The 11,689-nt window shown below is 32.9% G+C and overlaps 1 protein-coding gene across 1 annotated transcript; it reads right to left on the bottom strand.

Annotated features, from left to right (window-relative positions):
- Positions 1-4,980: 4,980 nt before the first annotated feature.
- Positions 4,981-10,293, bottom strand: LOC114373485 (cellulose synthase-like protein D2). The gene is made up of 4 exons (XM_028330949.1): positions 10,035-10,293; positions 8,408-9,302; positions 7,059-7,866; positions 4,981-6,962 (listed from the first exon to the last, which is right to left on the bottom strand). Exons 2-4 carry the CDS (start codon positions 9,271-9,273, stop codon positions 5,205-5,207), a joined length of 3,432 nt encoding a protein of 1,143 aa, XP_028186750.1. The 5' UTR covers positions 9,274-9,302; positions 10,035-10,293; the 3' UTR covers positions 4,981-5,204.
- Between the last annotated feature and the right edge of the window lie 1,396 nt (positions 10,294-11,689).

Below are 11,689 nucleotides of genomic sequence, written 5' to 3'. Positions count from 1 at the left end.
CCTTCTTCTTCTGGCCATTCTTACTTACCTACCTACCCACCCCCTTCAGCCTGCCATTGTGGATCCTTATTAAATAAATCAAACTACACCTAATTCATTTTCAAGGTAAAAACTTATTCTTAGTCAAATTTACCATTCACGCATGTCTTAGTTAGTCCATCTATAATACGTATCACATTGATGAGACAGAGTTTATAAAACTCACTCATGGGTCAACTATTCACTCTATAATTTCAGAAATTTAATTTGTATAAAATAAATATACAGCAATCAATTAAAAAGCTTCATGAATTTTTTTTTATTGAAAATTGCTTAAATAGGTTACGGGTTACTATTATTATTATTATAGGATTAATTTTATTTTTTTTGCTGAATAAAAAAAGAAGCTTATTGCTCCGGTCATATGTTAAATTTTAGTCACTATGTCCGTCACAAAACTTGATATTTGTCTTGTCCATTTGTTATGTTTTGTTTCTTTTCTCTTTATGGGCAGTTTTATATATAGGATTATACCATTAGTTCCGTGAAGTATACCAGGGTTTAATTGATGTAATACAAATTAATTTTTTAATACTAATTTTAATCATTGAAAACTTTTATTTCAGGTAGAAAAAGAGTTGGTATATATTAAAAATCATATTAAAAAAAGGCAACATTCAGTCAGTTATATTAAAAATATATTTATAGAAAAAGATATTTATTTAAGCAAACTCTTTTTTTCTTTATGTTACATGTTAGATATAATTGGTCAGTTTTTATGTTACATGTTAAAAAATAAAGCCAATACAGCGAGAGAGTGAAAATAAATAAATATAAATCTTCTTTAATCTGTCGAACACAATGCCTTAAAAATTAAAATATTCAAAAAAAAAATCTTAGTTGTTGTTTCACGTGGGAATTCTTTCGTACAGGCGTAAGGGGAGCAGTATGTTGATGGTATGGTGCTCAGGTCAAACTGGCAATGTATATATATGGCATTTTTTTTTTTTGGTATAGATATATATATATATATGGCATGTTGAGTTTATAGGATTATTATTTTTCTTCGAGAAAGAAAATACGATAAATTAAATATTAACTTAATTATTTTATATACGGAGCCAGTCACACAAAAATTATATATGGGAGTAACTATACTTAAATACAAAATAAATTAAAATATATAACCAATTGTGTAGCTAATTAACTAAATAATCTTTTCATTTAACCTTTGTAGTTTTTGTAGGCAGAAATCACGAGCTGTTTAAGATGTGTGATACCCACGTTAGTTGAAAGATAATAAACAAATAAAAAACAGTTGAAAGGTAAAAATCTAAGTGGTAGTTGAAAATTATTAAGTTAGCTTAAAAAAAAAAAATTGTTTAAATGTGTTGCTTATCTTAATTTTGTAGGTTTTACAATATTACATAAATTTAAGTACTCTATAAAAAAATTTACTTCAATATCAAGGTTGCTAAGATGAAAGCTTAATTTTATTTTGTTTTTGAGCAAAATATACAAACACCCCTTAAGTTTGTTTGTTTGAACATATTATACACACATTCCTTCAGTATTTGACCCATACATAAACATCAATTATTTTCGGATTCCAATTATATTAGTATCTCTTTTCCGGTGTTAATTTCGTGTACCCAAAATTGTCAAGTGTTAGTCATATGGTCCTTTAAGAGAATTTTTATGATAAAAATACTCATGTCTTCTCTCCACCAACCGTTTAAATCATATATTTTAGGGGTTCTTCACGCATTCGTAAGTTATTGATAGTGGGTCATAGGTTTCATTTGCTTTTGTACTGAAGGTTTCACAATTTGATGAAAATTACAATTTTGTTTCAAAATTAGGTGCATTTTTTGTTTCCTTTTTGTACTTATTTGGTGCATTTTTTGGGTTAAAGGTTTCTATTGTGGAGAAATTAGTCGATAAATCTATTTTTAACCCAGGTAGACGTATATGATGGCCGTCAAAATCCTAACAGACAAAGATGATAGTCATTGAACCTCAAAAAGAACTCAAACCCTAGCAAAACACATTTTGGAGTTTCTAATTTGAAGGTTTCAAAACATATGAGGGAGCAGCGAAAATGAGAGTTTTCAAAACTATGAAGGGTAATTTCTATCTTTCACAAACACACTAATAATGTTATATAATTAACGGATTTGTTTAGGAGTGTAAAAGAAATGCATTTTTAAGAGAGGAGATGCGCCTGTAATGTATCCAAATTTGAGGGGATATTTGTGTAATTTGCTCTTCTTTTTTTATTAACCACTTTTGGGAAGTATGTTATGTTAGTAAGAGATTCTAACTCATGATCTTCTTATCAGTGCAATCCTTATGTCCCTTCCCTCAACCACAAAACTACCTCATGACTCTCGCTTAACTTAATTTTGTGAATCATCCTACAGTTTGTTAATTAATTTCTCTCTTTTATGTTTTGTTTGGTAGAGAGGATGAAAATATAGTAAATAAAAATAGAAGAAAAAATTGAATTAAAGTAACATGTAAAAGATGTGAGACTCATGTTAATTTTTTACTCTCCCCTCTTTTCCCACTCTAAATCCTCTATGAAATAAAGGGTTAGAGCTTAAAAGAACATTTTTTTATTCTTCACAATTTTTAAGCATCGTTGCTTATAAAATTAAGCAAAGCAAAGATGTTTGTGTAAACAATGATTTCTCCAATGATAAACTTTAATGAGAGATTTCACTTAAGTTGAAGTGTAAGTGACAAAGTTGGAGGGGATGGTCTTATTAGATAATAAGTTAGTAAAATTATTTGTTGATTGTAGACAAAAATAGAAATGTTTATATGTTATTTGTATAAATTTTAATTTATTTTATTGGTAAAATATATTTTGTAGTATTTATAACTATTTTATAATTAATTTTAAATTCTTATATTTTTTATAGATAAATCATTTTAATTACACTTGTGTCTTTCTATTATTATTTTTATAGTGTGTATTATACTATTCTTATACTATATCTCCAAATATTTTCAATCATATTTAAAATAAAGTAAAAATAGCATATTTTATTAAGTAGATATTATATTTTCATTATGTTAATTAGTGTAATGATTAAAATATTTTGAAATATAATGTTGGAAATGTTATAAAAACAATATAAATAGTGCAATGGTTAACATAAATAGTGTAATATAAACTATTCAGAAAAATCATTAAGAAAAATCTAAATCTATCGTTATTAATATCTTGAAGTATAATGTTGAAATAACGAAAAGATGTTTACAGGGGCTGAAAGATTTGGTCATGGGAACTTAGATGGCCTCCGCATAAATAAATATTATAAATAATATAATGGTTAAAATAAGTAATATAATATAAAAATATTTAAAATAATAAAAAAATAAACTTAGAATCTATTATTATCAATATCTTATGAAATAAAAGGATAATAATAAGAAACCTAGTCTTCTGGAGAGAAAAAAAAAACTTACCTTATCGATGGAATAAGGGAAATAAAAAAAAAGTATATAGTAAAAAAAAACAAATTTAATAAATATTTTAAAAACAAAGAGAAATAAATAAGTAACTAGAGTTTAATATTTTAAAAATATTATTTGAAGTACGATTTTAAAAATATTATAAATTATTAAAAATCTTATTTATTAAACACTACTAATAAGATTGAACAAGTTTTTCAGTTAATAATTAAAAATAAAAAAGTTAAAACTAATTGAAATAAAATATCAAACACAATAAGCCAGTGAAAAAATTTATTTATGAAATAACTAAAACTTTTCAACCATTAAAAAAATTGGAACATAACCTATAATATTTCCTAGAAATATGATTTGTTAAGAATATAATATGATACTTGATGTTCCGCAGCGAATGGTGGGTTGGGATTTGAAGTTCGTCTGGGCAAATTTTTTTTTTTTTTAAGTGGTTGGTTACCTTGTGTATATTTCTTACTGATTCGGTAGGTTACTTTACCTAATTTTACAGATTTAAACTTCAATATCGACTGCAGGAAGTCTGTGTCTACTAAAATATATGTGATTATTAATTTGCATGACAATTACGTTAAAAATAAATAAATAAAATTCGACACCATAACAACCGATTGCAATACTTCAATTGCAATGCATGGTCAACGATGGATGTATGAATTGATAGATCACGACAAAGAATCATGGTTTGGTTTGGTGGTTGCGGAGCATTTGACTCGAGAGTAGGGATTATTGTGATGTAATTTGGTTTAATTTTTTAATAAAAAAATACTCCAACTATACATAAAAATAACATGTGATTCATTTTAATTTGATTGAATATAATATTAAATCTGAAACAAACTAAAGTTTATTTTTATTCAATTCGACATTTTTTTTAAAAATTCATTTTATACTTTTAATTTTATTTATTTATTTAACAACTAACAAAATAAACCAACATAGTATACACTTTAATAGCTATAATTAAATCATGACTTAACTAAGTTAATTATATAAGAATATAAAAGAAAAATCAATATAACCAACAAGTGATCTAGATTTGATCTTTTAAGCAATGTATCATGCTCGAACCTTGTAGATAAAGGAATCAGTGTAACAAACATGAAATTAGTGAGTAATGTCAATGTCTTATCCTCGGTCTTTTTCTCTCTCACCAACCAGCGATACAGCACCCTACTAATATTTCCTTGGTCCCTCCTCTCACACATTGGGACCATCCTCACACTCAACACTACCACTTTCTAATATTACTTCATTGTTATAATTATTTTTTCACCTTCAACGATATGTAGCTAGTCAATAATTATAAATAACAATCAAAGCAAAATGCATCCTGCAGGCTGCTGCCCTACATTAACAAGCATACTAGAATTTCAAGTGATGGAAGTTGTCACCATCAATGAAAAGAAAGAATTAACGTAATGAGAGCATTGGAATGCAAGAACACTGCTTTCAGAAATAATTGTCAAAAATGGGAGCAAACGCTGATAATTATGTAAGAACAGATTAAAAAAAGTCAGTGACAGGAAACCCTTAATCAGCAGAATGCTAAATATGATCACATTTCTGGAATTAAGTACTAAACAAAATTCATAAGCACAATAGACAACATAATTTAAGTCCATTCATTAGTAGAACCACCAATATGTAGAATCAAGAGAAAAAAGAAACTAATTTTAAATAAAAAAATAGCTGACAGATTCATTCATCTGACAAAAAAGAATGACCTGTCAAGGGAACTGGAATGAACCCCCAATTTGGTCAGTACCAGCAGGGGGGTTGATAGCCACCCAGAGGAGAGAAATTGTGATTGCTATGAGGCCTGACCACACAAAAACTATGGTAGGTGTCCTCCCTCTTCTTCCCATCAAACCTTTTGCAAAGGGATAGAGATGAGCCAAGACCCAAAAACTGAAGAAAACACCACCTAGTAGACGGCTCCACTGTGGTATGACACTGTATATGGTTCTGCTTACTCCAACTGCTATTGCTATTAAGTTGACCATCATAATTGTGATAGGTGGAATCATAAGGGATGTCCATTTCACAATATAGAGATCAGCAAACTCATCATCTACATCATCACCACCTGATTTTGAAGTCAAGGTGAATGAGATTTCAATCCCTGCTACAACTTTGAGCAAACCTTGAAGCACAGCAGCTAGATGGGCACTGGTCCCTCCAATCAGCCAGAACTGCTCATTTCTCCACCACTCTTCCAGCTCAATGCCAGACCACTTAATTTCAAGCACTGCAAGCATGCACAGAGTCACAGTGATGCCCAAGAGGTAAGAAAGAAAAGTGACATTGAGGGTTTGGACAATGAACTGGCCGGAGAATAGTGATAGTGCAGGAAGGAAGCAGTAGACAATTAGGAATATGGATGTGAAGGGGTAGATTCCAACATTTAGGTATGCAATTCTTTGAAGAATTTTCATTCTTGGGCTAGCCAGGAGTGCATTGTTTCGAGAGAAGAATATTTCAACCGAGCCAGTAGCCCATCTAAGGACCTGATGCAGCCTGTCAGTGAGATTGATGGGAGCAGTTCCACGGAAGGCATCACGCTTGGTCACGCAGTAAATTGATTTCCATCCCCTATTGTGCATCCTATACCCAGTGACCACATCCTCTGTCACAGATCCATAGATCCATCCAACGCGATTTCCCCACTCAGTCTTGTCCTCATACCAACAGGAGATGACACTGATGGCTTCCGCAACAGTTGATGCATCAAGAAGATCGCGGGCTATGGTGAGAGCACCAGGTGGACGTCCATTTTTCACAGCAGGGTGATCGGCTAGTGGTCGACCTTGAAACTCTGCCACTGGAATTGAGTCAATGAGGAAAGTAGAGTTTCCAAACTTCTTAGGGAACAATGATAGATTCATTTCCTCATCATCAGAATCACCCATCCTCAGTGCACGGTTCTCTTCTGGGGTGCTTGCCAGTGATGCATGCTTCTTTTGACGACCAAAGCAACAATTACAGCAACCTGTGTGGTGCTCTTTAGAACGCGGTGGGTCAAAACCATAAAGTGCAACCCGTCTGAAAAGGCATCCAGTTCCCACATAGACTGGTCCTTGGAGTCCATCAAGGGCTCGCATATTGACATCAAAGAAGACAGTATTATGGTTAGCATATCTATCAGAGGGATCAATTCCTTCAAACCTCTGGGGGAACTGGACATAACAAAGGCGGTCACCTCCACGATCCATCATAAAGCACATGCCTTCCCTCATTGCCTTTGAGTTGTAGATATAGTGGTCACAGTCAAGATTGAGTATAAAAGGACCATTAGACATTATAGCTGAGGCTCGAACCAAGGCATTCATGGCCCCGGCTTTTTTGTTGTGATCATAGCCTGGACGCTTCTCTCGAGAAACATAAACAAGAAGGGGAAGACGGATATCAACATCAGTCAGGTCAATGAGCCTTGTATCATCAGCACTTCCTAAAAGAGGTTCATCGCTGGGAGGTTTCAACATCACCTGCATCATTCATGAAAAAACAAATTATTTATCTTACTCATCTCAGTAAGACTAATATGATACTTGAATAAAACTGTATAAGGACCTCTTAAGTACCTGAATTATACCAGCATGGTCACCCTTGGAATGCTCAGATGTAGGACTCAACCAAGTTCCTGGCCAATGAGTTCCATCAGCCATCCATGTTGCTTTTGGAATCTTCACAGTTTCTAAAGGATCATCTTCCCTGTTTTGTCTCTGAACTTTCATGGCCTTGATTTCCTCTCTTGCATGATAGGCATCTGACCGGCGGCGGATAGATTCAGGCAGACTATTGATCCTAACCTTGAATTCATCATACTCACGCTTTACCCGTCTACGATCCTTGACAAAATCAGGCTTCACTTTGTTTTTGTAAGGGTCTCTTTTTAAGTTGAAGTATGATTCAGGATTCCTGGGCTCTATATCATGTTTACGACAGAAGGGAACCCACATGTTAGCAAAGCTGGCAGCTTCGGCCATTGCCTCAAAAGTTAGAAGTGCACCTCCATCATCAGAAACATAACAAGAAAGCTTCTCAACTGGGTAATCAGCAGCTAAAATAGACAAGATGGTGTTTGCAGTGACAAGAGGAGGTTCTTTCTCAGGATCAGCAGTAGAAACAAAGATATCTATGCCTGGAAGATCAGATTTTCCAGTAGGATTGTTAGGGTTTGGTGTTTCAAATTTCTCCTTTAGAACATTAAGGTCTGTGGAACGATTCACTGGGCATAGTTTGGGCAGTTGATCCAGCAGCCAGGAAAAAGCAAACCATATCTCACAAACAACAGACATGCCCCAGAGCCAGACTGCATCAGAATTTTGGTGTTTGATCCTCCATGCCAAGAACAGTGCCAAGACAACCAAACGAATAAAAATGATAAGACTGTACAAACAGACACAAAAAGAAGAAGGAAATTGTCAGATGATTTAGATTATTGATGTGGTGCACATTAATTTTTAAGTTCAGGACTAGTACACATGATACAATTTTAGAATAAAAAAACACGCAAAAACTAAAAAATATGAAGAGAAAATGAGTTTTAAAAGTCTAACCGCAAAGACTTAAAACACATACACAGTACAAAGAAAAAAGGATTGGGCAAGTAAATAATTCACAAGCCTCACTTGTATTCTAAGTTGGTGTTGGAATGCTTGAAGAAAGGAATAGGACCAAGTCAATATTGCTAAATTGCCATACTCATGTAAACAAAATTTATTAATCTATCAAAATTTAAATCTCAAACATATTAATGTAAACTATTATCTATTTTGTGCATGAACATGGGTATACATGCTAATGCCAAATAGCCATTCAGAATAATGGGGAACTGAATTGTTTAAGTTGGTATAATTAGAAAAGAAGCAAAAAAAAAATGATATTTTAGAAAAGAAAAAATAAAGTATTTAAGACTAAAGCTTTATACCGATATGGGCTCAAAACGGCAGCAGGTATCTTCAGTTTCCGAGTAAGTGGTCTCCAGGGTCTGCTCATCAATTCAGTTGGCTGAACAACATCATCCTCTTTTTCATTTCCAAAACCACCTTCCTTTGGCCATATAGCATTGCCATAGCCATAGGTGCCCTTTGTTTCAAAGAGCCACCTATTATGATCAAAATCTCCAGTTTGGCTCCTCATTAGTGCCGACTTTGTTGATTTCATCATGGACAATCTCCTCTCCATTTTAGACATTCCACTTGGTGGAGGAAGTGGAAGGGGACGTCCATTATCTACAGCCACTTCATCTAGCTCTGTGTTCTTGTATGGCTCCTTGCATCCTGGGCATATCCCACCTCCTGTTTTTACAGCATCTATATAACAATCTCTGCATATCTTGAAATCACACTCACATGGAAGAATATCAGCACCACGTTCATCGCTCATCACCTTAGAATCACAACCAGGAATTGCACATGAAGATCCTTTTGCACCAGCCATCTGCGGATGATTTGCTTCAGATTCTATCACCTTATCCATTAGATGGGCTCGAGTAACGCTGTTGAATCCACCTGTGAAAAGTGAATTTGACACATATTGTTCCTCAACTTTCTGTGAGATTGATGGATCCATAGGTTGGTTATCAGGGGTAGGTGGTATATGCACTGTGTAATTCATGAAGTCGGTACTCCCTAGCTCACTATCAAGATCATCTCTGGAGTAACTGACATAGCGACCCGAGGAAGTCCTCCGGCCAAATTGTACACTTGGAGGTAAAGGTGGCTTCTGGTCATCAGGTGCATCAGATGACGATGATATAGATGATCGGCTTGCTCTAAACAACTTTGATGCCATATTTGACGACTAAGGCTGATTATAATATCCTGAAACTCAGAAATTTAGTAAATCATCAAAAACTATAGTTAATTCAATCCACTAGAAACAAATCTATAACATAAAAGTTAAAGACTGAAACCAAATATCAAAGATGAATCTTAATCCATATGAAGACACATTATTCAACACTAAAGCACTGGCTGGATCTCAGTAAAACCTTGAAGAATGTATACATAATTTCAACAGGTCCACACAAACATCAGAAAAAAAAAATCCCGAAAAATGCATAGATAATTTCATGGGGCGTGGTTGCCACCCCAAAGAAAAGAAGTTGAAAAGACAACGGACCAGAGATTCAGTGGAATCTGCACAGAGATGCAGACACTCAACCCATGAACATTTTATTCCATAAACCCCCACTAGAAGTAGAAGAAGATCCCAAAAATATTTTCTCTTTTTTTTCACTCTCACAAAATCTCAGCAGCAACAAAACTAACAACCCCTTTGACACTGATGCCCCTAACCAGCAAGAACGACGACATTAACAAGTCAGCTGAAGTTGGTAAACCCCTTTGACTTCCCTGCTTTAATGAACCCACAAACCATCAAAAATCTTAAAAATCACAAAAAAAAAAAATGCCCAATTCTCATTTTTCACAGCTTTCATACCCTTTTAACCTCAGATCATCACATATAAAGGAAAAGTGGTCAAGTAAAGTTGAAGCTTTGGAGTAGAAAAGGGTGGTGGCGCAAAGCAGAAGATGAAAGATGAAGCTTACCTCTTTTGTTTGTTTCAGATCTGTGTTTGGTGATGTTAGCAGAAAGCCATGAGAAGAGAAGAGAAGCGTTTGAAAATGAATCTGATGGAAAGGAAAACTTAAAAGTGTTGAACTTGCTTTCCAACTGTAACCTTATAAGCTTGCGCATACACGACACAGTCACACGCAATTTGAATTAGACAGACAGAGCAAAGACAGATGGAGAATTAGTCGCGACCAAAAACTTTTTAGTTTGTACACCACTAAGCCCCTTCAAATTTCCAATCCTACCAAACCTTAACGAGTATTACTCTGGATTTAAATGTAAGGAAAAAGAAAACAGTTTTATGCTCATTTATAATATTTAATTATATTAATTTTAATTAAAAATTAGTTATTTTTCTTAAATTACTTGAGATTTATTTATATATAAATCCAAATTCAAAATGAAAACATTTTTTTCTTCGATAACACTTATCATTTATTATTTTTATAAATATTAATTAATAATAAAACATGCCTTAAAAATAATATATTAAAAGATATTTCGCTACTCTTGTTAAAATCAATTGTAAATATGATAACTAAAATTTATAATTGAGATTAATTTAAATATATATTTAATTATATTCAATAATTTAAAATTAATTTTAACAAAATTAATTATACTTACCTTGAACTTTAATAAAATTTCATTTGATAATTTTCCTTTTATAAATATGTGCATTTTTTCTTAATATGTGTAGCAACATAATCGTTTATTTATTTTTCAGGCCAACACAAACTTTTCTGGATATCTTATATAATTAAAAAGATTTTAAAAGCAATGTAGAAAAAAAAATATAACATCGTCCATTAGAAATACAAATGATTATTAATTAATTAGTGTGTTGGAGATACATGAATGATGCACACTATTAAATCAGCCTATATACAACCTTAATTCTAGCAAAGAGAAAATCAACTAAAAGGAATAAGACATGTCCTAAACAGGAAATGCAGACATGGAAAAAAAATCTCAGGATTATTTTCCTTGCAACTTGCAAATTCAAGTTGTTCCTCCTTGAGGTGCATCAAAAGCATCCATCATACACATATGGCTCTATCCAGACAAAGGTACGGAATATTAATATTCCCAAAACTTGATCTTATTGCTCTCTTGAAGGTATGCCTCTAATGTATGCACTTTTTGGATGCAATTCCATATAGCTGATTCCAAAATCTTTTTGAAAATTATTTGCAAGTAGTGATGGAAAAGTGGAACTAAAACATCGACTGAAGTTTACTGTTGCATGGGCTAATCGTGTAGGGAATGCTTTTTCCATACAAGTTTTACAAACAATGACCATTTGATAGAAACTTCAGATTGTTAGTACATAGGAATATAGTGGTGTTATCATTGAAGAGGATGCTTTTATCAATTATTCCATACCTCTAACAGGATTGTACCACGCGTAGGGACCATTATAGATGAATTTAAGGAACTTGAATATAAATTTCAACCATGTATCTTTTCGTGGACTCCCAGATCTCTTAATAGGGGAAGCACATGCAATTCTGGTAATGGTATGTTTGATGGATAATCCTCCTACACTTCTTGTAAATGCTTCACCTGATTATTCTAATAAACTGCATTTTTCATATAAAAGAAAGAGACATAAGTTAATCTCTCACTA

This window comes from Glycine soja, chromosome 11, assembly GCF_004193775.1.
Source record: "Glycine soja cultivar W05 chromosome 11, ASM419377v2, whole genome shotgun sequence".
Taxonomy (NCBI): domain Eukaryota; kingdom Viridiplantae; phylum Streptophyta; class Magnoliopsida; order Fabales; family Fabaceae; genus Glycine; species Glycine soja.
The sequence above is the reverse complement of the archived record's forward strand: the minus strand, read 5'-3'. Positions and strand labels throughout refer to the sequence as shown.